The sequence below is a fragment of the Melozone crissalis genome, unplaced genomic scaffold, assembly GCF_028551555.1.
Source record: "Melozone crissalis strain CALT ecotype California unplaced genomic scaffold, PUWL_Pcris_2 ptg000014l_1, whole genome shotgun sequence".
NCBI lineage: Eukaryota > Metazoa > Chordata > Aves > Passeriformes > Passerellidae > Melozone > Melozone crissalis.
In genome coordinates, this window is record NW_026535792.1 from 17,581,665 (window position 1) to 17,608,314 (window position 26,650).

The 26,650-nt window shown below is 46.3% G+C and overlaps 1 protein-coding gene across 5 annotated transcripts in view; it reads right to left on the bottom strand.

The window, feature by feature from the left end:
- The window catches only part of NEO1 (neogenin 1), a 176,936-nt gene that overhangs the window by 33,487 nt on the left and 116,799 nt on the right, over positions 1-26,650 (bottom strand). For 3 of the 5 annotated variants that reach the window (XM_054272380.1, XM_054272381.1, XM_054272379.1), the window contains exons 8-13: positions 14,263-14,422; positions 9,114-9,268; positions 7,995-8,143; positions 6,386-6,524; positions 1,515-1,564; positions 781-925 (exon numbers count right to left, since the gene is read on the bottom strand). In XM_054272380.1, coding sequence (XP_054128355.1) covers positions 781-925; positions 1,515-1,564; positions 6,386-6,524; positions 7,995-8,143; positions 9,114-9,268; positions 14,263-14,422 — 798 coding nt within the window. Of the gene's footprint in view, positions 1-780; positions 926-1,514; positions 1,565-6,385; positions 6,525-7,994; positions 8,144-9,113; positions 9,269-14,262; positions 14,483-26,650 lie in introns of all 5 variants that reach the window. The other 2 variants (XM_054272378.1, XM_054272377.1) reach the window with 1 other exon arrangement.

Below are 26,650 nucleotides of genomic sequence, written 5' to 3' on the forward strand. Positions count from 1 at the left end.
CAGGACCCTGTAGGAAGCCAATGGGATCCTGTCCCTAAGCCCCCTAAACACAACCAGGGACCCCACAGGAAGCCAATGGGATCCTATCCCCGAGCTCACTAAACACAACCAGGGATGTCAAGACCCCACAGAAACCTAATGGGATCCTGTCCCTGAGCCCCCCAAACATAGGCAGGCACCCCTGGGAAGCACAGGACCCCCACAGGAACCCTATGGGATCCTGTCCCTGAGCCCTCAGACACAGCCAGGGAGGACAGGGCCCCCCAGGAACCCAATGGAATCCTATCCCTGACCCACCAAACACAGCCAGAGGGGACAGGACCCCACAGAAACCCAAGGGGATCCTGTCCCTGAGCCCACTAAACACAACCAGGGATGTCAGGACCCCACAGAAACCCTATGGGATCCTGTCCCTGAGCCCCCAAACAGCCAGGGAGGAAAGGGAACTGTAGCAACCCAATGGGATCCTGTCCCTGAGACCCCTAAACACAGCCAGGGATGCCAGAACCCCACAGAAACCCTATGGAATCTTGTCCCTGAGCCCCTAGACACAACCAGGGATGTCAGCACCCTACAGAAACCCAATGGAATCCTGTCCTTGAGCCCCCTAAACACAACCAGGGACCTGTGGAGAGGACAAGACCCCACAGAAACCCAATGGGATCCTATCCCTGACCCACCAAACACAGCCAGGGATGTCAGGACCCCACAGGAACCCAATGAGACCCTGTCCCTGAGCTCCCAGCCATACCCAGGCACCCCAGGGGCAGTGCTGCTCACCCTCGATGAGCTGGGAGAGCTGGGTGCCCGCCACGCTCTCGGTGACGTCACTCTTGCGGGCCACCTTGCGGTAGCGGATCTTGTAGCCCGTGATCTGCCCGCTCTGGGTCCCGGCAGGAGGGGGCTGCCACTGCAGCAGGATGCTCTGGGAAAGGCAGCACAGGCAGGTGTTGGGAAAAAAGCCTTTAGGAAAGCTTTAAAAAATAATTTCTGCATGCAATTCCAAAGGCACAATGGCCAAATATTTCATTTTCTCTTCTCAAGGGCCCAAGGCACTCCAGAAATGTTTCTCTGTGTGCCCAGGGATTCCAGCTCTGATCCTTCCAGCCTCATTAAATCCCTCCTATCATTAGCACTGTCACTGCATCCCACACAGCCAGCCCACAGCTGGATTGCAGCTCCTCCAAGCCCCACATTAAGATATTTTCCATAAAGATATTCAGAAATATATTTTCCATTAAGACATTCAGAAATATATTCTCCATTCAGATATTCTCCATAAAGATATTCAGAAATATATTTTCCATTAAGACATTCAGAAATATATTCTCCATTCAGATATTTTCCATAAAGATATTCAGAAATATATTCTCCATATTCAGAAATACCAGAATATTCTCCACAAAGAGCTCAAAAGCTGCATGGGAGGAAAAAAAAGACCCAAAGCAGCTCCAATCTAAGACCCATCCAACCTTTTATTTACCCATTGGCAGCAGGAAATGCTCCAAGCTTACCTTGGAATTCCGGACCTCCAGCGTTAGGTTCTGGGGTGGAGCACTGGGAACTGGAAACATTAAAGGAATTACAACTCCAAAACTTTCAAATATTGCATTTCCACACCCAACTACTCTCTGCTCTCATTTGCTATGGAAGTACAAACCATTCTGGTTTAAGCAGCACATAAAAAAACTACCAATCCTCCCACAGGTTCTTTCTGACATAGTGAATGGTTAAGGAGGGTTCTGTATTTTCATCTTGAAGAAAAAACTCTTTATTCAGGTCTTTATTTTCACACCTATCTAAATAAAACGTGGTTTATTTTTAAAAGCACTTCTCAAACTCTCAGAGAAATATCCCATCCAGCTCTTTCCCAAGGCAAATCTTTCTTGAACACGCTGCTTGATTAGGGGAACCCACATTTAAATTTCTGGCCTGGATTTTGTTGCGCTGATTTTGTGTAACAGGGAACCTCTGAGTCCCCAGGGCCCTGTGACAGTGAGGAGCTGAAGGGCATCTCAGACACTGGGGCTGCCTTTGAACTGCCAACTCTTTGCTTGTTCTTTACTCACTCCCCATGGCAGTGAAATCCAGGCAAAAAGGGAGTGCAAGAAAAACCCTGGGAGCAAGAAAAAACCCTGGAGTGCAAGAAAAACCCTGGGAGCAGGGAATTCCTTGTGGCTCCACAGCTGGCAGAGCTGAGGCTTCCCTGGCAGGAAGGGGAGGCTCCAGGGAAGCACAAGGAGCACAGGGATAAAGAGGGATGAGGACTGCTCCAGCCTGCAGAATTCATTTTCCAAATGGCTCAGCCCAGCCACAGGAACATCCCAGGGAGGGCGTGAAGTGCAAGAAGAGTTTGTAAAGGATGGAGTGAAACCTCCCTCACCCACCTCCCCATGGCAGAAATGGAGAGGAGCAGGATTTGCCTTCGCTTGCCAGCCCAGCCTGAAATCACCACAGCTGAGGATGGAGAGCTAAGGGCTGAGAGCAGCACAGGGGAGAGGAGAGGATACAAACCCAAGCTTTCCTTGCTCTTCCAGTGCCACCCCTGCCATGTGGGGACGCTTTCTGCTACCCCAGGCTGCTCCATGCCCCATCCAGCCTGGCCTGGGACACTGCAGGGTCCAGGGACAGCCCCAGCTGCTCTGGAAAGGCATCTCCTGGAGGGGACAGCACATGGAGAGCAGCCTGAGGAGCACCAGGACAGGCTGATGGCTCTGAGGCTATGAGGGAAGGGCCTCAATCCGGCTCTGAGGCTCAGAGTCCACTCCCAGCTGTAATCCCTGATCAGGAATTCCAGGAGAGGAGAAGCAATCCTCAGGAGCAGCACATAAACCTGGGTTCAAATGGTAATACCTGCAGAGTTATCCCTGCAACAAGGCTCTGTAAGAGATTAGGAGCAAAAACCTACATAAAAATGCAGATGCTTTGTTAAATCAGGGCTAAAGGAAGCTTAGGGAGAAATCCCTGCAGGGAACATGGACACTACAACAGGAAAACATGGGAGGAAAATGTGCATCATTTTAGAATGATTTGAGAGCTTGCCAGGGTTATGAGACTGTAAGAAGTAAGATGAATCCTTCAGAGAGCTTTAGAAAATAAGGACCTACAGGTTAAGTGTGAAAACTGAAGCTGGAGAAGAACTCCAAGAAAACCTCAAAATGACATTGTAACTAATAATAAATTCTTCAAACAATCAAGGAGCTGGCAGCCCTTTAGGGAAATCAGTGAGCAAATGGTCAGGTAGGGCAGAAGAAGACAAAGGTAAGGCCACCCAAGTCTCTCCTTGCATTGGTAGTGAGGGGAAGAGAAAGGAGAGGTTTCCTTGACACCCTTCCAAAGGATTCCCATGCTCTCTCCAGCTGCACTGTCAGTGGAAGGGATTATGGAAGAGTCACAGGGAACAGCAGCCTCTTGCCAGGCTTATCCACCCAGGAACTCTCAAGGAACTGAAGAATGAAACAGCTGCAAGACTTCTGCAACCTCTCCCAGTTTATTTTGATACCAGAGGTGGCAAAGTGGTGCCAGCATTACAATGGAACCACTCAAACTGCACCTGCTGGGTCAGAAACTTCCACCAAATCAACCAAAGTAACAAAACAGCATCAAACTGAGAAAGCAGGAGATAGAATAGGGATTTCTCTGTCTTTCAAGGGAAATCCCTTCACTTTTAAGCAATGAGGGGATGGGAGGGAAGTGCTTGTTGAAAGAAAGGCCAGAGCAAGAAGCAGGGGGGAGATGAGCTGGGGAGATCCCAGGGGGTGATCCTGTGGTGAAGAACTGCACAAAGACCTCAGGCTCATTCCTCTTGGTGCTCAGAAAAACCCAAAAAGCTCCTCAAATGCAAATAATGCCTCACTTACATCTTTGGTACCATTGTAGTCCCCTCCGAGTTGTTAAAATAAAGCAGAAAAGGAACCTGGAGAAAAGCTCAGGAAAGGGCACTAAAGGTTGAATCAGCTTCCACAGGAGAAATGGGCAACCACTCCTGTGTCTTTGGAATCTGGAAAATGGATGAACCAGGGAGATCATAGCAAAGGTCCACAGAATGAGGAGTGGGACAGAGGAATAATCAGGGTAATTCCCGGGCAACAAGGGACCCCAACACAGAGCAGGGGCAGAACAGAGAGGAAGGGGGCATTTTTATCTGTGGAACCTCTGCCCACTTGATGTTGAGGATAAAAGCTGGTGTTCAAGAAGATCCTGACAGGGTCTCAGGGAAGAGGAACTGAATTAGCAAATACCCAGAGTAAGGAAGTGTCCCAGAAACAAAGCTGGACCCAGAGAGAGTTTGGGCCAATATTCCCCTCTGCTCCTGCTCACTCCTGGGGAGAGGATTCAGGCTCTGCTCCCTTTCCCTCTGAGGGTTCTTCTATATAAACTTCTCTCTAATAAATACAAGTTATCACTAACTCTGCTCACTCTGCAGTTGCTCATGCATCTCTGTTTGCTCACATCACCTCTTTATCTGCCTTATAAAAATACTGACCTCACATCCTGCTCTCACCACTCTGTGCAATGGATTTAACAATATCTGTGCTGCAGAGCAAACACAATTAAAATAAAAGCACTCCAAACACAAGAGTCTGCTCATATGTGAGAGAACATAGAAAATAATTTGAAGTTGGTGCCTTCAGTGTATTTTTTTTTCTGTCCATACTCAATGTGGGCTCAATAGCCCATGAAATAAATGGCTGATGCTGGAATGAAGGACACCATTGTTCTGGAATCACAATCCCAGACCCTTCTGCAGGTGTAGCAATTTCCCTTCAGTCAATTCTGGAAGGCCTCCAGGGGGATTCTGACCCTGAACAACCATGTGCAACAACGACCAAACCCCATAAAGGTCTGGTTAAAGATTCACTTGTCGGAAATTGCCAGATAACGCAGCCACATTTCTCTGCACAGAGAAAAGCAAGGCACAACTTCCCAAGAATATTTCTGGGATTCACATTCTCTGAACCTCAGAGAAAGAAAAAACAATTCTTATCTCATTTACTGCTTCTGTGTTGTTCACAAGTGGAATGCATTGTGGAAGAGTGTTTACCTGAAGGGAATTGATGATTGGATTTTGGTGCTGAGTGTTTTGATTCATTGGCCAGTTGAATCCAGGTGTGTGTGCCAGGACTGTCAGCTGACACTCGAGATTCTGGGCAGTTGAGGTGAGTGCTTGGCAGATTCAGTTTAGATGTAATGTAAAATAATGTAATATAGTATAATGTGGTATTTGCTGCGTCCCCAGGACAAAGGAGGAACTGAGAAATCTGACTCCATGTTCTCAGAAGGCTAATTTATTATTTTATGTACTGATATTATATTAAAGAATGCTATACTAAACTATACTAAAGAATTGAGAAAGGATACAGACAGAAGGTTACAAAGAATGATAATAAAAACTTGTGGCTGCTTCCAGAGTCCCTGCACAGCTGGATGGTGATTGGTCATTAAGTCAGAACAATTCACATGAAATCAATCAAACAGGCACCTGTTGGATAAACAATCTCCAATCACATTCCAAAGCAGCAAAACAGGGAGAAGCAATCAGATAATTATTGTTTTCATTCTTCTCTGAGGCTTCTCAGCTCCCCAGGAGAAGAAATCCTGGTGAAGGGATTTTTCAGAAAATATGACAGTGACAGTATAATAAAATAATTAATTAGCCTTCTGATAAGATGGAGTCCCCTGTCAGAACCCAGGAAATTCCTCTGACTGCCCTGGAGGACTGGAGACCCTGACAGGGGGCTCAGAGACCTTGGCACAGAGCCCAAGACCCCTGTGCCTTTGATCTTGACCCATGGAAAAACAATTACCAACCTTATAGGATGAATTACAAGTCAAAAGAGTTTAAGTAGAATGATGGTGAATTTATCACAGGGTGAAAAATTTGATTTCTGGGGTTTTTAGAATGGGGATTCAGGGGGCAAGAGGGAGGAATCTGGGCATGTCCAGCCTTTCTCCTTCTTCTTTTTGGCCTCCATCTTCTGCTGTGATGTTGGCGCTTTTGGATTGGTTTAGAGTAGAAGCTCACTGTCTAACACAGGTGATAGGTATTGGGAAGTTATTGTAAATAATGCACAGGTAGTTTTTAGTATAAAAAGATAACACCAGTGTGCTTCAACCCGACCTGCCAGACAGACCTCAGCAGGTCAGAGAAAGAATTTAATAGATAAGAATCAATAAACAACCTTGAGAATGAGAACACAAAAATACTGACTCCTTCTTCAACTGCCAGGCTGGGAAAAAGCAGCTTGTACGTATCTCAGAGTCACTCTGAGCAGCAGGGATTCTGAGAGTCCCCCTCATCATTTCTCCCAGATGTGGAGCATAAATATCACTGCTAAGATAACTGCTGGAACCCCCAGAATGGCAAGAAGAGGAGCAGCTTTACCGTCGGACAGGGTGCGCACCACGACGTCGTGGGTGGAGACGCCGGGGCCGTGCTTGTTGTAGGCGACCACGCGGAAGCTGTACTCGGTGAACTTCTTCAGCCCTGTCACCGTGTGGGACAGCCCTGCCACGTCCACGTCCTGTGCCCAACAACACCCCCAGCAAGGTCAGCTCAGTCTGCTCATGCCTCAGGTTTTGGGTTTGATATTTTTGTGATTTTGTGCTGCTTTAGTGTGTGGGTCTGGGTTCATGTTAGGGGATGGTGAGCTCTGTGCACAGAGCAGGGAGAGAAAACAATTCCTGCTCTAGCTGGGCACCAAGGACAAATGATCCAAATCTCAGGCCCAAGGGCATAAAAAACAAGGACTGAAGAGAAAAAAACCAGAAGGATAGGACTACATGGGCTAAAGCTATAATTGGATAATTAACTCAAATATGCAGATGGGCCAAAACTTATAAATGTGACAGACCCCATTACAGGTTGTCCATTTCTCTGTGGTCATTTTGGGTTGTGCTGCCCAAGGTGGATCTACTGAGGCCTCTTAATAAATCCCTACTTTAATCCTTAACTCCATCTAATCTCTGTTTTGGGTCAGCCTTCACAAGGCATCATAAAGTTCCTGCAAAACCCATGGCAGGAGCGACACCTCCGTGTCACCTTCAGGCACAGCCAGGACTTGGGAGGATGCCAGCTCTGAGTTTCCAGGAGAAAATTCTCTCTGTCCTATTTAAATCCTAATATGGACACTGGTCCTGAACATGAAAAGGGACCTGGAAATGCTCAAAACCATCATAATATGGTTTATATATATTATCACTACAATAATATCACAACAACAATAATAAGAAAATAAATAATAATATATAATATAATAATATATAATAATATCACAATAATATTATCACTATATTAGTGATATATCTATATATATAGAAATATTGATACATATAATAGATAGACAGGGATGCAGACTTACAAAGGGCAACAGCCCTATTCAAAAACTGATGTAAAAAAATACTCAAAAGCTGAGAAAAATATTCTTCCCTTTGTTTTTTAAAGCTGGAATGATACTGATATGCACTCAGATGGGAATGTGGCTGGGATTAATCCTCATTATTCTCAGGTGACAGCCTATACTTTTACAGAACACACCGAATGCTTCAGTGGAATACTAAGAAAATTAAATTAATTGGATGCTCTGCAATATCAAAATATCAATCACTGGGTCCAAGAATACAAAAAAAATTGGATTAGGGATCATGCCAAAATCAGTATTTAGCCTGAACTGCTAAAACCCAGCCCTTAACTCTGTGCAAATATCTTTAATATCATCTGCACCAGAACAGCTCAATAATGACATGGCTGCTCTCTGCCCTCTGCTCTCATGATATGATGGAATTCCCAAAAGATATTTGATGTTGACAAATCAAATCAGGACATCACCAATAAAATGGGTTTCATTCCCAGCCCAAACACAAACATTTCACATTGAAATTCTGATTTTAGGTATTCCCGCGTCTGAGGCATTCAGTCTGTCAGAAAAGCAGCCCCTCCCCAGGGTGTGTGCAGCCCTTGAGGGCAGTCTGAGTGGGTGCAGCAGGCCCTGTACCTGCTCTGTGTGCTGTCCCTTCTCCATGTAGTAGAGTTTGTAGTTCTGGATGTCCCCGTTGCCCGAGAGCGGCGTCTCCCAGGTGACAGTGACGCTGGTGGGGGAGCTGGAGAAGGCGCGGATGTTGGGAGCAGGGCCGGGCAGCTGGACTGCAACACAAGGGGAGCCCTGTTAGTGCCCACCCTGGCCAGCAGCCCAGGAAAAGGGGGATTTTCCCACTGTGACATTCCTCATGGATCCACTACAGGGTGGGACCAAATTCCCACAGGAGCTCCTGCTCCCTGGATCCCTTTTGTCTAGAATGACCCTCACAAGTGACTTGGCATTTGCCTGAAGTTTTGGCTTTTTGAGTTAATGACCATTAACTGAAAAAGACAAAACTTCAGGCAAATACCAAGTAATAGCAAGAAGTATTCCTGTTAGAACAGCTTAGAGAATTTAGCAAGATGTTGGGAGCAGGGCCACACAGCTGGACTGCAACACAAAGAGGACTGTGTTAGTCCTGAGCCTGGGGTGCCCACCCTGGCCAGCACCCCAGGAAAAGGGGGGATTTTCCCATTGTGACATTCTACATGGATCCACTGCAGGGTGGGGCCAAATTTCCAAAGGATCTCCTGCTCTCTTTTGTCTAGAATAACCCTCACAAGTGACTTGGCATTTGCCTGAAGTTTTCTCTTTTTCACTTAATGACCATTAACTGAAAATACCAAGTAAAAGCAATAGGTATTCCTGTTCGAAAAGTTTAGAGAATTTAGCAAGATGTTGGGAGCAGGGCCAGACAGCTGGCTGCAACACAAGGGGGAACTGTGTTAGTCCTGAGCCTGGAGTGCCCATCCTGGCCAGCACCCCAGGAAAAGGGGGATTTTCCCATTGTGACATTCCACATGGATCCACTGCAGGGTGGAAAGTGGGACAAAATTTCCAAATGTCCAATCAGTTCTTAATGCTGACAATAAATCCCACAATCCCATCAACACAGAAAATCTTTGGAAACCGTGATCCGCAAGTACAACTTTTAAAAAGCATCAGATTCTGGGAAAGGTTGTGAATGGGGAGAATAAGAAAATGAAATCAGTATCAATGCCAAGTGAGGAAAACCCCAGGGACATCCTGGCTCACCCTCGGGCTGCGTTGCCACCTTGAGCGGTGCCGAGCTCTCTCCGGGGCCGTGCCGGTTCTGGGCCACCACGCGGAACACATAAACTGTCTCTGGCATCAGGCTCTGGATCATCACCTGCGTCTCTCCAGCACGACTCGTGTTTTCCACACGTTCCCTTTGGGAAACGAAAGGGTTGGGCACGTGTTGTCTTATATATCAAGAGTTCTATTACCATTATAGTGCAAGGATTCCATGTTGCCAGAGTTTCATACCTCCTCGATGTTTCTCACAGGCAGCTCCTCTAAACACTGACTCTTCCTGGTCCTTGCAGCAGCCATCTGACTCCAGATCCCACCAATCCACTCTTTTATACCACTGTTCTTATTGGCTACAGGTGTGGCCTGTTAAGTCAGGCCTGCTCCTAATCTTTAGTAATTGGTCCAGCTGCAACTCATTGGGGGATACGATTACATTCTATACCTTCATTCACCCATACTGTATCCCCTACAGGCACAGACACCAGGACTGATTAGTAAATGAGGAGTAGCTGCTCCTGTCCCATCTGAACGTAGCCAGTGTGTAAATGGTATGGGATTTGCACTGTGCTCCCTGCACAACACCATGAGCGTGTGCCACAAGTGCTGCTGACAAACTGCTCCCAATTCTGCAACTTCCCTTTGCACAAAAGCACTGAAGGAACAGAATAAATTACACTTGACACCCACAAACTCGGAGTGGTTTCTTTGTTATCCCAGTGACAGCAAGTGATAATTCACAGTGACAGTTTATCCTACAGCTCGGGAGCCAGCACTGAAACTATTTTAGCAGCAGGCACAGTCTGGCGAGATTTAGGGCATTCCTGTTAATATTGTGGGGCTGCTTTTTGGGGATTTTTCAAAGGAGCTGTTTTAACATAATCTTCTACCTCCAGCTTTGCCTCAGCTCCTTGCTGATATTTGGATTTGTTCAGAACACCCACTGACACTGCTTCCACACAGAGTGCAGGTGAAGTGAAAATTCCCACCTCCAACACCTCCAGGGTGGCAGACCCCACAGAAGGAGCACTCTTGGCATGGGAAGGGGTATCTCTGTCAGGGCAGCATGCTGAGAGCTGGAAGCTCCAACCCAGCACACAGGTCATGTGTGGGGCACCTGGAGGGGCATTGCTGCTGCTCAGTGACCTCCAGCCAACCCTGGCACCGGAATGGGACATTCCCCCTGACAAACACCATCCAGGAAACTCCAGCTGCTCTTATCAGGGATTGAGGGCAAGATTAGCAGATCAATCATTAAACCTTTATTTCAAGGCACTGCCCTGCAGCTGAGCTGCTCAGGGCTGTTCAGGTAATGCTGTCCATCTGTCCTTCCCTGGGATTGAGCTCCCTGGGAATGCCAAGAACTCCAAAAGGAGCAAGCAGGAACTTCCCACTGAGCAAATGCCTGCTCTGAGCACCCTGCAGCCCCCCTGGGCTGCCAGGCTCCCAGGGACAGGGATGGGCAGGGACAGGCTGGCCTCAGCCCCACGGACACCTCTTAAAGCATTTCTGACACAGAACTGCAGCAGAACCATCCCAGGCTCCTCTTCCTCTCTTTCCAGCCACTCTGCTTCAGTTTTTATCAGGGAAATAGGATCCCAAATCTCCCATTTTTCATTTATTTTTTTTTTACATCCACTGGTGTGGTTGATTTAGCAGAACCTGGCTGAAAGCATTCTGAAATCCCTGTTGGTTTCTGCACTATTAAACTGTATCTATAGAGGGGAACAATGCACTCTCTGTAACTAAATACCTATTTACATCCTTTTTCTAGAATGTTCCCCTTCATAAGCTCAGCTAAAATGGCACTGCATAAACAGTTTCATTTATTTCAGCTTTTTATTAATTTTCATTGCTAATTTTTCCACTTGGAGCACAACATTTTCTTGAAAACACATTTCCAAGTGGAGCTTCCTTTAGACATGCTGTAGCTACAAGGATGGGATCTGGGAGCCCAGCCTAAGTGCCAGTGGATGCACAGCTGTGAGGTAACATCCAGCTCCCATTAACATGCAAAATATAGCATTTTCTGTCTCAAGTGCACTCCCTGATTTGATCTAAGAAAAAATGGTAATCAGCAAACCAAGGCTATTATTTAAAATTAGAAAAAAAAATTATTTTGCTGGAAAGACAACATCTAGCAAAAATAAATAGATATGTCACAGAATTGCAAATTTTCAGTAATAACCAAGGATGTAGCTTCACAACAGCTTGGTAAAAATAGGGAGAGATTAATCTAATTAAGTGCTGAGTGAATCTTTCCTTTATGGCTGTTCCTGGGGAGCCTGGAGCACCTTTCCCAACGTGCTCAGGTTGGGATAACAGCAGCAAGCAGATGGGCCCAGAATAACTGCAGTACCCTGCAGATCCTCACAACTGCTCCATGACTGCACTGTAATCCCCAGCTCAGGAGCTTTGGGAGCTCCAGGTTCACAGGGACTCTCGAACACCCATGGAAGAGCCTCCAGTGCAACCCCAGGAGTTTGGCTGGAGGTGCCAAGGTTAAAGCTGCACTTATATCTAAAAAAGCATCTCTGGGGAGCTGTTAGGGGGTGGATATTGTGTGTGCCAGCTGTGGGGCCTGGCAGGGAGCTCCAGAGGCATTCTGAGTGTGATTACACACAATTAAGCTCCATTTGCTGTGTCTGAAGCACACCACAGTTAGCTGTGAATTCAGCAGTGTTTCAACATCCCACATGTGTAATTTACTACCTCAGACCAGCAATGTGCCATTTTTATTCTTTTAATGTGCCATTATTTTTTTTTTTTTTTGGTTCAGATCTTGAAGTCTGGGGTTCTTCTGTCTGAGTGCTTATCTAAAGTTCCCCAGAATTAAAGCTCCCTGCAGCACTTTGGAATTTTCACTCCCTTTCCAGGGGAATTGCCTTGAGTGTGGAGTAAATAAATACCTGGAGGTGAAATAACCCTGCAGCTGTGTGATTCAGGAACTTCCACCTGATCAGATTCCCCCAGGTCCCAGGGGGTGTGACAGGGGCCACCCCTCATTCCCAGCTCCCTGCCTCCAGAGGAGCCTCATGATGGCACCAGGCCAGGGTGGGACAAATCACAGCTGGTGACACTGGGCAGCCCCTGAAGCACAAATGTCCCCTCCATTGCTGCCTCCTCTTGGAGTCACAGAGCAGGCTGGGTTAGAAATGAAAAGTGACCCAGTGCCACCCCCTGCCATGGCAGGGACACCTCCCACTGTCCCAGGCTGCTCCAAGCCCTGCCCAGCCTGGCCTTGGGCACTGCCAGGGATCCAGGGCAGCCACAGCTGCTCTGGGCACCCTGTGCCAGGGCCTCACCACCTCACAGGGAACAATTCCCAATTCCCAATATCCCATCCATCCCTGCCCTCTGGCAGTGGGAGCCATTCCCTGTGTCCTCTCCCTCCATCCCGTGTCCCCAGTCCCTCTCCAGCTCTCCTGGAGCCCCTTCAGGCCCTGCCAGGGGCTCTGAGGTTTCCCTGGAGCTTCTCCTGTCCAGGTGAGCATCCCCAGCTCTCCCAGCCTGGCTCCAGAGCAGAGGGGCTCCACCCTCAGAGCATCTCCATGGCCTCCTCTGGGCTCTCTCCCCCAGCTCTGTGTCCTCCCTGTGCTGGGGCAGCTCTGCAGGTGGGGTCTCACCTGAGGGGCAGAGGGGTAGAATTCTCCTTCAAATCAGTCCAAGGGGCAGAGGTGAGGGGGCACTGCCATGGTCCTGGGTCTCCCCTCCCTGAACACTGAAGGAAGCTGAGCCAGCAGAAGCCAAGGCAGTTGGAATTTCCAACCCTCAGAGGATTTGGGTGTTCCTGAACACTTCCCACTGTCCCAGAGCCCGGCCTGGAGCACCTTGGATATCACCAAATTAAGGGAGTAACAGAAAAACAACGTTTGTGAGGCAAATAAAATGTTACAAATTGCCTCAGTTAATTGCCAGGAGCCTGGACAAGATGTCTATGCACAGGATTGAGGAAGAGCAGGAATTCCCCTCTGGAGTGTTTTCTGTTTCAAATGACTTTGTGTCTCACATTCTCATCAATAAAGTGAACAGACAATTTTCCCTTGAGTAATAAATCTGATAAGCTAATCTGCAATTAATTAAGCATTGCTCCAAATGAATGTTCACTTCAGCTCCCTCAAACTTATCACAATTTGAAACTGTAATTCTGAGCAGTAGATGCCATCAGGAAGGAGAAGGGGTAGATTGATATCATCCACTGGGATAATGCATCACAAGTGATGATTGTGAGGCTTTTCCCACATTTCTGTTCACAGCAATTCTGAGCAGGGAACTGCATTTAGCACTGACCATGGGGTTTAACCAACATTCAGCACAGCTGTCCCTGTGTCAGGGGGGATTTGCAGGGGTTGGAAGCCTGATGTGCCTCTGGCTCCCAGCATGGCTTCAGGGAATGTTCCTGTGCTCCCTGAGGAGCTGGGACACTCCTGCTGCTCTGTCCCCAACAGGCTGCTGAGGGCAGGTGGCAACTGTTGGGAGGTTTGCAGCCAATCCAACCATGGTCAAGGACTGCCTGTGCAGCTCCACCAGGAGTGTGCAACTCCTCCACTGCCTGTACAAATCCTCCAGTGTGTGAAATTCCTTCAGTGTGTGCAACTTCTCCAGGAAAGTGAAAACTCCTCCAGGAGAGTGAAAACTCCTCCACTGCCTGTGCAGCTCCTCCAGGAGTGTGCAGCTTCCCCAATGCCTGTGCAGCTCCTCCAGTGTGTGAAACTCCTCCAGGAGAGTGAAGCTCCTCCACTGCCTGTGCAACTCCTCCAGGAGTGTGCAACTCCTCTAGTGTGTGAAACTCCTCCAGGAGAGTTAAAACTCCTCCAGGAGTGTGAAAACTCCTCCAGGAGTGTGAAACTGCCTGTGCAACTCCTCCACTGCCTGTGCAGCTTCTCCAGGAGTGTGAAACTTCCCCAGGAGTGTGCAGCTCCTCCAATGCCTGTGCAACTCCTCCAGTGTGTGCAACTGCCCCGCTATCTGTGCAACTCCTCCAGGAGTGTGAAAGTACCTGTGCAGCTCCTCCAGGAGTGTGCAACTCTTCCACTGCCAGTGCAGCTCCTCCCTCCAGAGGGTCTGGAAGGAGGCAGAACACCACCACCCCCCCACCTCAAAGCCCAGAGAGCCCTCCCCAGGCCACGGTTACCTGTTGATGCCCTCCTTGGTGTAGAAGATGGAGTAGGTGAGGTTGTCCCCGTGCGGGTCGGAGGCGGGCGGGCGCCACGTGAGCCGGATGAAGCGGGTGGACACCAGGGTGGCCACGACGTCCCGCGGGGCCGAGGGCAGGGGTCCCGCTGGCGCTGCTGCTAGATGGTCATTAGTGGCACTGGTCAGTGAAGTGGGAGGTAATGTTGGGATGGCAACATCTTGGCATGTGCAAACATTGGGGAATATGAAGGGCAAACATCACCACGGTTTAAAAAAAAAAAAAAAAAAAAAAAAAGGAAAAAAAGAGAACAGAAGAAAAAAAAAACGTAAAAGAAATAAACAAAACCACGATGGGAAACAGAAGAAAATGAACACACAAAAAAGGCCATTAAACTGAAGGCTGACATGCAGGCAGAGGTAACTACTGACCACTAATGGGGAGTACAGGACACGGCACTGTCAGGCAAGCAGACCAAATCTCCACTGTAATGGAAGTGGCAGGGGAGGGAAGGGTGGAACTGGGGGTAAAATAAACCTCAGGAGAGGATACCAGCAGCAAACCACAGTGTCATTGCTTTGTGAGCACATGTGTGACAGTAAACCCCAACCTCTGGTATTATTCAAATGCACACCCAGACCCCCCTTCCTACTGTAGCTCATTAACATGCACAATTCATTGAAATGCTTCTCAATCATAACAAAATGACAGATGAAAACACAGAATCCCTTTCAGTGCAAACTCAACCAGCCAAAGCCTGCAGTCCTGCCCTGGTTGGGTTCTGCTGCTGCCCATGGCACTGGAATTAAAGCCCTTTTCCCACTGTTTTCCTGCCATTTTCCTCTGTCCCACACCCCTATTTCATCATTTTACAGTGACTCTAACAAGCAGAAACAACTGCTGCTCTGGATTATACCCACACTCTCCAAACTTTTAGCCTCAGTCATGTCTTGCTATGTTGCTACTCCAAGGCAGGATAAACCCAGGGATTATTGCATTAAAAGGTTGCTGATTTAACAGCACAAGCTGAACCATAGGAAGAGCCACTCTCTCTCCAAATCCTATTAAAGCAATCCAGCCAGTAAATGTAATAGTGAGATTCTGAGCAGCTGGACCCCAATTACCACTGAGTATTCCAAGCAGCACAATTAGTAACAAACCCCCAAAGCTCAGGATACATGGAATTTTTCTGCATTCTGAACTATTTACCAAGCTTAAGCCACCTGATGACATTTTCCACATGGGAATCCATGCTGCCAAATACATTTATTTTTTCATTAATTATAGAAACTAACTAAAATTGCTCTGCTTTTCCCCAGAAAGAAATTCAGGACTAGAAAGCTTGTTGAGCTGCAGCATCTCCACCAGAACATGTGGATTTGTGTTGTGATACACAATGAGAAAACCTCCCAGAAAACCTGACTAAAGGAGAAAATGTCATCTGAATGACCAAACCTTCAGGGAAAAACACTGAGGAGTCTGATTTTAAATTGTCAAAGCCCCTTGTCAACCCAAGCATCAGCCTGGGAGAACTCTTCAATTGGCAGAACTCTCATTTTTCCTGTTCTGTTTCCTGGGCAGGTCCTGATACAGACCTAAGAAGCAGCCATGGATTTTATCAGAGTTGTACAATGTAACACCAGCCTTGTGGGCAGAACTGGAGACATTGCCAGAGCCAGGATCATTTTGGTATTCCAAATACACATCACAGAGACACATACTCCAGGGTACCTCCTTAATTATCCCTTCCACACTTTAATAGCTAAAGATCCCAATTAAGTGCTCTCCAGCAGCCCCTCCTGATCAATACATGACACCATTAATTTCACATTCATTGCAAAATTCTATTTTTATCTAACCCCCCCTTTTTTATGTCCCATCATTGGATTTCTTGCAGGAATGCAGCACTTTAAGCTCCTCTGGCCTCAGCAGGGCCCCATTCCCCAGATCACTCAGGAGAGTCCTGGATGGGGCCAGGGGATCTTCCCAAAGCATCTCCCTGCTCCTCAGTGACATTCCAGGGTTCATCCAGTATCACATCAGGCTTTCCCTGTGTTTAAATGCCAGCCTTTGTCATCAGCTCCCTTGGACTGGAGACCTTCTCACTGCACCTGGAAAATTCCTTCCTCAGTGTGAACAAAGGCTGGAACTGCCTGGTGCCCATTGCTTTCAGCACCTTTCCCACTGTCCTGCTAGATTTCCAATCCACTTCAACTTCCAATCACTCATACTTGGGTTTCTCTTACCTGTTTGTCATGTGATCTCTTCAAATTTGATGCAAAATCCACCCCTCACCTATCATTAAAATTCCTTCTGTTGAGTTGAAGTGGAATATTCTTTAAATTCATCTGCTTCATCTAAACCCCATCCCCACACATTTGTGTGTTTTTCTTCCCTGCTCATGAAATGGATCCATCTTTTGTGCAGTGATGTGCACACAGAGCTGAGGGCTCAGGGAGAGCTGCCAGGATTTCCCAGAGAACAGACACCCAGTTCCAGCCTTGTGCAGGGCTCAGAGCAGGAATGTTCCTCCCCGCAGCATCACAGGAGAGCATTCCCAGACAACAAAACCCTCATGATGCCTGAAAAATCAGCTGAGACCCAGAGAGAGCAGCAAGGACCTGAAAGCCCCCAGGGGAGGTGAGCAGGGCCAGGTCAGAACTGCACTTCAACACTCCTGGGGCTGCCAGGAGCTGAAGGAAATACCCCAAAGATTCAGGGATTTCCTTCCTTTTTTCCCTGTGTTTCCTACAAATGCCTCAAGTGTTTTTACAGAGGATTCATCCCCAGCTGGGTGAGCACAGCTCAGCACTCAGAGCTCTGTTAATGAGTAATTACACCCCAATTAGCTCCAACACCAATCAGGGAATGGCTTTGTCCTTTCCAGCTTTCAGCACTATGGAAGAAGCAACTCAAATCTCTTCTAACATCTCTAGCACTTCTTAAACAGTAACTCCAACTCTGGGCTGTTCTCTGCAGTTATTCCTGCACAGTTTTCATGGATCTCATTTTTTAAAAGCACATTCAAATTGTGTGCTTTATTCCTACACAGATTTCATGGATCTCATTTTTTTAAAAGCACATTCAGCAAGTATCTTGTGCTTTGCACCACAATTTATCTCCTGCTGCGGAGGAACTGGAACCAGAGGGATGCTGGAACTCCTGGAACACAACTCAGGCAGCAGAGTTCTGCCACTGCAGGAATTCCCAGCCACATCAGAAGCAGAATTTTAAAATATTGTTCTAGAAATTATTTCCCCATGGAAATGGTTTTCCCCATGTCCCCCAGCATTCCAAGGAATGCGCAGGAATCTGTTTGTGCTGCTCAGGTGACACAAACAGAGCCAGCCAAGGCAGCCCCAGAGGAATCCCAGGGATGCAGGGTGAGGATTCAGCTGCTGATCCTCAAACCCTTCTATCAAGCTGCCCTTCCCAGGGCTCCTTCTGAGCAGATATCAAACTCTACAACTATTTTATCAAAACACTTCGCAGGGTGTGCAAACAGCCACAAGGATTTGGACTGGGATCAATCAGTAACAAGGCTGGAACTGCCCCAGCACTGGGCTGGTGACATCCAAGAGGTGAAGGTGTCCATGGGGTGGGTGCACTGGTGTGACCCCACCTTTTCATCTTGCAGGAAAACCATGGGTAACAAAGAGAGGGAGCCTGCCCAGAGAGCTGCTCCACCACCCAGGGGGCCCAGGAGATCTTTTCTAAACAACCCAGCCACACCTGAAAACCACTCACTGAACCCTTTGGCTGTTATGAAATCACTGGAAATACTTTCCATGCTGTGTTCAGATTTCCCTTTTCCTGCCTTCCCCCTGCTGGCATATCCAGGCTTCCTCCTGTTTGACAACAACATTCCAGTGATACCATCAGCTCCACACAAAGGGGGGACAGCAATGTTATCTGCTCCAGCCTTATCCGAACCTCTGGGGACACTCCAGTCCCCTGGGTGCCCACCTGGCAGTGCCACCACCTGTGTCACCATGATATTTTCTGAAAATTCCAAATCTTTGCCCAGGATTTTTCTCCTGAGAAACCTCAGAAAAGAATGAAAGCAATAGTTATCTGATTGATTTGGAACATGGTCTGGAGGTTGCTTACCAACAGGTGAATGTTTGATTGGTTCTACGTGAATTTTGTTGATTTAATGACCAATCCCAGTCCAGCTGTGTCAGATTCTGAGTCTGACACAAGTTTTTATTATCATTCTTTTCTAGACTTCTGATGTATCCTTTTCTCTATTGCTTTAGTATAGCTTTAGTATAGCATTCTTGATATAATATCATATAATGATAAATCAGCCTTCTGAGAACTTGGAGTCAGATTCCTCATCTCTTCCCTGATCCTGGGGACCTCCAAACTCCACACACCTGCCCCTAAGGCTGTGGAAATGCAGGGATTCACACCCACAAACACCTGCAGAACTGCTTAAAGGCCATGTTTAGGCTGCTTTGGCCATATCCAAGTGTTTGGAACTCCTCCTTACAGCAGCTGCCCCAGGACAGTGCTGGGATTCCAGAAGCAGGAGAGGCACCAGGGGTGATCCTGGTGTTTCTGGAGCCCAGTGCCTGCAGCCCATGGAGCTCTGGAGCTGCTCTCACCCTAAAGCCCCACCAGGGAGCCAAGAGCATCCCCAGCCCAGGGCCAGCCCAGCCACTGGGAGATCCAAGAGTGCCTGAGGGCAGTCAGGGGTGAGGAGCAGGAATGGGCTGGGAAGGTCAAGGAACCAATGAACCCTCCAAGGGGGAGATGGATCCAGCACAAAAAGCACCTTCCCAATGGAATCATTCATGGGGACAACAAGGAACAGGGGCACTAGTTCATACCTGGAGGAGGAGAAGAGAAAGTTCTCTTTGGAAGGACTTCAGGGTGGATTTTAGAGATTTGAAACATGATTTCAGCAACTAAGATCTACAACAACTAAAAATAGCAAATACCTACTTTGCCAACAAACCTTTTGGAAAAAAAAATTACCTAGGACATTCAGATCTCAACACGTCTAATATTTTAACTGTATTCTCTAAGAAAAAAAATTCCTAAGAGGCACCAAATGTTTAATTTTGACTTGAGGTACTCATATAAAACTGTGTACTCAATAAATAATATTTCTCCCACAAATTTATTTAACTGGTTCCAGAAAGGTAATAAAGACTTTCAAACTTTTTCTTTTACCTATTGCACTGTTCTCCTGAATCTGAACTTTGGTTCATGGTGTCCCCATGGAAGGATTCAACTCAGATCAGAATTAAGCAGCTGTGATTCTGCAGTCAGTCAAATCCCACTGATTTCATTATGCTCATTCTATTTAAAAATAACAGCAGCACTTGGCAGCAGTGCAATAATAAGCATGAAATACAAAAATTAGTAAGTTCACACCACACACCACCCTTCAAAATTTTGCTTTCTCTATTTTTTGTCCATGTTTTTGCTTGTATCCAATTGTTGTCCTTGTTCAAATGTTTAAAACAAACATTTCCACCAGAAGGGATCACCTGGTTATTGCTGTTCCCTGAGTGAGACCACACTCAAACAAAGCCAAGTTACCTGGCCCAAGAAATTTCAGACAAACAGCCAAAGTGCTGAAGTTGGTCTCACCAGATCAGTAATAATTGAATTAACTTCTTCCCTTGGGAAAAATAATTTAAAGAAATCCCTGGGATTCCCTCCACAAACTGATGCTTTTGTGCAAAGCTGGAACAGAGGAACAGAGCTTGAACAGATGTGGAGAGAAGAGGGTGGAAAGTCAGTTCTGAATATCCTGGATTTCCAAAGACAGCCACCATCACCCCCTGGTGTACGTCACGGACCCATTTCTGCTTAACAGAAAACACCCTCCAATTTAGGATTTTGTAGACTTAGCTATTCTTCATGAGTTAATTTAAACTGCAGAACTTTGTGGACTCAAATCTTGGAAATTTGGAGATGTATGGAATTTGGAATGGGTGATTTTGAAAATGTGTCAGAAAGTCAAACAGGGCAGTGTTGGAACCAACACCTTGAGGGAAGCACAGCTGGACACGGAGGGCATCCTTTGGGAACTGGTGTAATCTGAGGTTAATTCCTTTGGGAATTACACCTGCAGGAACCACAGGAACCAAGGCATCCTTTAGGAATTGGGGTAATCTGAGTGTAATTCCCAAAGGAATTACACCTGCAGAAACCACAGAGCAAAGGGCTCAGGAGCTGAACCCACACAAGCATTTCCCTGCATCAACTCAAAGGAGAGGTCTGAGGGCAAGAACTCCACTCAACACTTGGAATAAATTTTGTCCCTCACACACTTAAAAACCCAAATTCAACCCTCACCCTGAGGAACAGACCCTCTCCTACCAATATTCTCATTTTACTCATAAATGAAATGGAGATTCTTCCTTATTTATTCCTCTATGCTGACATGTTTAGCTCAGAGCAGGCAAAATGCCTTATTTTAAATTTTTAATTGCCTTAGATTAATTTACATCACCACTGGGAGCGAGAGCTGTTATTTACTCTTCACTCAATGCACAAATTGAGTGCAAAAAATTCCCCAAAATTGAGAACAAGCAAGTGTCTAACTGCCACTCAGTGATTCTGATTTTTAGGCATTTATTTGGTTCTGTTTCACATTGTGAACGAGCACTGCTGGGTGCTCAATAAACTGGGATATATAAAAACAGTGATAAACACATTCTGACTGGGAGCCTGTGTTTTAAAGGAAGTCATAAAACCCCTCCTGATAACGAGCCCTCCTCCCATTCCCCTTTCAGCATGAAATGCTTTGGTGTAGAGGAAACAATTTGATTTTTTCCTGTCTCATAAAACAGCCCGTAAAGAGGCGTGACAGCCCCAGTGACGCATTCCAGGAAGGGCAGCAGGAACCCCCTGGCTCCAGCCACAGCCCACAGCTCCAGGGGAGGATGGAAAGGGAAAAAACCCTGCAGGGACTTCAGTCATGAGACTCAGGTTATTAAAAAAAGGGAAATAAGCCAAACACACCTCACCTGTCCCCACGGACTGCAAAACTGCTTTGAAACATGTTTTGTCATTGGAAAGAAATTCAAACCATAACACATATTGTAAAATGATTGGTATGGCCTTCAAATTCAAATTAATTTAAAGAATTAATATTTTTTAACAGCTACTCCTTAAGAAAAAGAATCAAAAACCCCAAACAAAACCCTCATATAGAACCTGAGGCAGAAAAACTGCCTGGAAGTGTCCCCAAAAAACCCTGGCCAAGGTTTGCTCTTACTGTGAATATTCATCAATTGAACTCCTCTGAAGAATTAAATCTCTTGAGAGCAGCAGAGCCTGCAAGAGAGTTCTGCAATCTGACTTTAATAATGGCAGCAGAGCTGTGACTTTATTCTCGAATAACTGAGCTCTGCTCAAGCACAGCCCTTGAGGAGCAGTGACAAACAAATCCCCGTGTCCTGTGCAAAGGATTCAGCTCTGCACAGCCACTGGCACACCTGAAGAGCTCAAAATGCCTTTAAAGTTCCCCTGGGTCCTACCAAAAACTCCTCTGGTAGCCTTGGGCCCTGCCCTTCCCTTCCCTCCCCTCATGTGCTCATGTGCAATGTGTTTGGAGATTGTTCACCCACAGGTGATTGTTCCATTGATTCTGCTGGGAGTTGTTTTCACTCTTTGGCCAATCAGGACCAGGCTGTGTCAGGACTCTGGAAAGAGTCAGGAGTTTTCATTTTATCTTTTTAGCATTCTGTAAGTATCCTTTCTGTATTCTTGTGTATAGTATAGTCTTCTTTAATATAATATAGTATCATAAAGTAATAAATTAGCCTTCTGACTGTCAGAACCCAGGAAATTCCTCTGGCTGCTCTGGAGGACTTGAGCCCCTGCCCAGGGGGCTCAGAGACCTTGGCACAGAGGCCAAGACCCTGTGCCTTTGATTTAGCCCTTGGAAAAAACAATTACCAACCTTATATGAAGAATTAAGAGCCATGAAAGTTTAAGTAGAATGATAGTGAATTTATCACGGGGTGAAAAAGAGATTTTTGAAGTTTTTAGAGTGGGGGTTCAGGTGGCAAGATGGAGGAATCTGGGCATGTCCAGTCTTTCTCCTTCTACTTGGCCTCCATCTTCTGCTGTGATGGTGGCACTTTTGGATTGGTTTAGAGTAGAAGCTCACTGTCTAACATAGGTGATAGGTATTGGGAAGTTATGGTCAATAATGTAGTTTTTAGTATAAAAGATAACACTGCCCTGAGGGCAGGCAGAGTGCCTCTGTCTGACCTGCTGAACAGACCTAGGCAGGCCAGAGAAAGAATTTTACAGATAAGAAACAATAAACAACCTTGAGAATGAGAACTGAAGAGCTCTGACTCCTTCAACTGCCAGGCTGGGAAAAGACTTTGTGACACATCTCAGGGTCACTGTGAGCAGCAGAATCCCGAGATCTGAGACCATGGAGTCAGGTGCATCGCTCCTCCCTGCCACAGGGCTCCCTGTGCAGTCACAACACTCTATGGCTGCTCCTCTCCAAAAACCACCTTGCAAGGGGGACATCTCCTCCTTCTGTTTGGGAGCTGCTGCCACTTGGAACAACTTGGCAGCACCAGCTCTGCCAAACTGGAGCTGCAGCAGATGAGGCTGCACAAGCTGCTTGCTGTCAAAATTGTCCTTATTTCTCCAAGCTCTTTAAAAAACTTACTTAAACTAATTATTAATGGCTTATTAAACTACTTGTTTCTTACACCTATCTACCACACTCTGTCTTCCTTCCATTTAGGTTTATATCTACACAATTAATATTTTTTAAGAGAGAGAAGATCCCCTCAAAACCTCCTTTTCTCTTTTAGTCTATAACCACCTACAGAGCAGCATTGTTGGGTGTGGTACTGGATATTTTATTAATTTTCACTGGATTTCTCTGCTTAAGGCCACAGCTCCTCACTGCCCACCTCACACCCACCCATTTTTGTAGAACTGGAGGAGTATCAAGGTATTGGGAATCTTATAAACTCTTAATTAAGACTTCTCTTTCATTTTAAACCTGTATTGTTCACTTGCTTCCTCATATTTCTAATTCGAAGAGAAAAAGGGAATCCTGTGAGTATTTTCAGAATAAACTGCTTTTCCCAGCACAGAGGTTTGGGAATTTGGGGTGCACTTCCCAGCACACAAGGAGTGAAGGTTTTGAATTTGGGGTGCACTTCCCAGCACACAAGGATTGAAGGTGATTCCCCAAAAGTACATAATGGGTTTACAGCAAGAGATGCAACATTTGAATGTGGACTGACACTGACCACTGTTAAAAATGCCCAAGAAAAGAGTTTTGAAGGCAGTTTATAAATGCAAATTGGTGCTGAAGGAGGGCCAAGGAATGTCCATCCCCACTCAGCTGTGACTGGATCCAGGCATGACTTTTCTCCCTCTTTCTTTGCCTGCAACACCTCCAGGGCTGATGTGTGACCAGGAAACCCACACAGAATGCATCTGTCCTTTAAGGATTCTGGATCCACAATTATGAGTTTCTTTTTGGGGAGAAGAGAAGGGAAACAACCAGGAAAACAAGAATCCCCCACTCCAGGCTGTTCTATCCCAGTGAGAACAGTGACATTTTACAGCTGCCTTCAATACAGAACACACATTATTAAAAATTACATTTCTTTGTTGGATTTATGGCATTTCCTTAGGGAATAAACCCCATGAGGCCATGCAGGTTATCTTGTCAATAAGGACCAGAGGCTTCTCCCAGCTCCAGATCTCCATCAGCATGAGTCCTGTTACCCACTCAGCCAGTGAAAGCCAATCCTGGCCCTTCTCTCCAAATGGCATTGTGCTGTCTCTGCTATTCCTGTATCATTTAGCAACTCTGAAATATAATCAACCAATTAAGACCAAGCCCATGTGTTTGTTCTCCCTGCTGGTGTGAGCCTGACAAAATCTGATCTTTCCCTTTCCAACACCAGCCTGGGCTCAATTACAAATTAAGGGTGTTTGTGTCAATCCTCAGAGCCCTGCATGTGAGGAATAAAGGCAGAGGAAATGCCTTTGGTAGTCATGATGGATATCAAGCTACAGCTAATCCTGCCCTTCACTCATCCAGGCATGGAAAAAGCAAAGCCACTAAAAACAACAGCCCTCGTGATCCACTCCTGATTATTTGTATTTTCCTCTCTAGCAGGAGCCAGGGCCAGGCAGAGCAGCCATCAGCACTGCTTTGTTCCCAGGAAAAAGCACTCCTGACATGACATCAGCCAGCCAAGCTGCCAGGAATATGTAAAATATGAGGATAAACATAACTGCAATGGGTGGATTTCAGTGCTGATTTCAGCCTTTCTGGTGGCCAAGAGATTTTTATGGGACTGAGAAACTCTCTCAGGAATTCAGGATTAGCCAGAAGTGATAAAATGGACTCAGAGCTTTCCATACACATCCTACCTCAGTGCACTTCTGCAGTGGGACAATAAATATGGAATAATACAGGTGGAGGACAGCAAACTGCTATTAATGTGTATTTCTCATAAAACACTGAAAGGTTTTGCTCCTCCAGGCCCTTGCTCTCAACATCCCTTACCTATCACTCCTTTTCCAACATGACATGGAATTTCTTCAAGTTCCTTCTAGCCATCAAATCCCCTGGTGAAAACCAAAATTCAAGGTGCCAGTGTTTGCAAGCACCAGCAGCATCCCCACAAGCCTTTATTTGTGGGCTCAGACTGAAGTCAGGGCACCCAACCCTGTATGAATTCCATCAGGAGGTGAATTCCCACTTCTCTGCCAAGCCAACTGTAAATACAGCCATAAAACAAGAAATGAAAACTAATAAGCACAATATAAATGCTGTTCTGCCTCCCTGCAATTCACAGCACGCTGGCAAACATTAATCTATTCCTAATTTAATCTAAATTAGAGCAATTTATTCCAAGCCTGTGCCAGCTTTAAACATGAATAGGCTACTGAGGACTGCTTAGCTCCTGTTTCATCAAGTTAAACGTTCAAGAAGTTTGGGATCTAGGGTGGTTTAATCAGTTCTGCTTCTCAATAAGACTATATATTAGCAAGGCCCATAAAAAAGGAATAAATAAAGATCATTTATTAAACAGGAATTGAGTCGAGAAATGGAACTGACTGCATTCAAACAGCTCCCAGGCCATTTTGAACAGACATGCAGCCATGAGAAACACAAATGCTGCCTTTCCCTGAGGAATAATAGCTAAGTAATGTAAATTAAAATCAAAATTAAACCCCAAACCCCCACTCTTTCAGCACTAAAGAGGAGCACACACTGCTGTGTTTACAGAAAATTAGCACTGGAGTGTACACAACCAGTACAAAACATTCTCTGAGTTTGGCTTTGGCTGTGAGTGTTTGAAGTCAGTTTGTGATTTCAGATGCTGTTTATGTTCCTGAAGCACAGCTCTCCAAATGAGGCTCCCAAGCTGTTCCTGCAGCACCCATCTGATGCTGGGTGCATGCTGCAGGGCCAGCATGAAGGAGGGACTTCAGGAATGCTCCCAGCTCTGTGGAGCCCCAGCACTGCCAGGAGTTCTTAAATGTTCCCCAAGTGCAGCTTGGGATTTGACATTTGCTGCTTTTAAAGCTTTCTGGGGACAAACTTTAATCCTGTGAGTGGAAAGCCTCAGGGATATGTGGAGATCAAACAGAAGCAGGGAGGAAGCTCCTCTGCTACTCCTGGCTCTGGTGATGCTCATCCCACTGCATTTTCCATTCTGTGACTTTCAGATCTTCCCATTCCACCAGAGCAGAGGTTCTTTCCCCATGTCCCCAGTGCACAGAGCTGCTCTCCCTGAACCATGGGCTCTGTGTGCTGCCTGAACATCCAGTTCCACCCCAGGTCCCTCACCACCTCCCTCACTCCCAAAATCCACACTTCATTCCTTTCAGTACTTTTTCCTCTGGGCAGAAAATGTGAATTTTAGTCTGCAAGGCTTTGCAGCCTCCCTGCTCGATTTTTGTCTATTTCTTCCTGGTGGATGCTGAGACTCCTGAAAGCCACTCCTGGAAACCACAGGGATCTCTTCCCATGAAGACATGCAAAATTGGACAAGGCAGAAAGAACATGAGAGTGTTTCTGTGTGAGAGAGGAAACAGGAGACCCTGCAGAGGAACACCCAGAGTCCTTCTTTAATGCTCTTTGAATAAGAACAATATATTTGTATCTTGCTCTGGCATTTCATTCACAACACCCTGCAGATTTTTCAAGTACTTCTGTAGTCTCCAAGAACTGCACAGAATTCCATGGACTGAGAATGCTTTCATTCACAATATGTAACTAAAAAATACTCTAAAGCATCACCTCTGTGAGAGAGAGAGCCTGAGAAGGTACATCTGAGATCTATAAAAACATCCAAAATAGGTCCTGAGGTGACAGGAGAGGAGTCTGCCTCAGGGCTGAACCAGGCAATGCCTATTT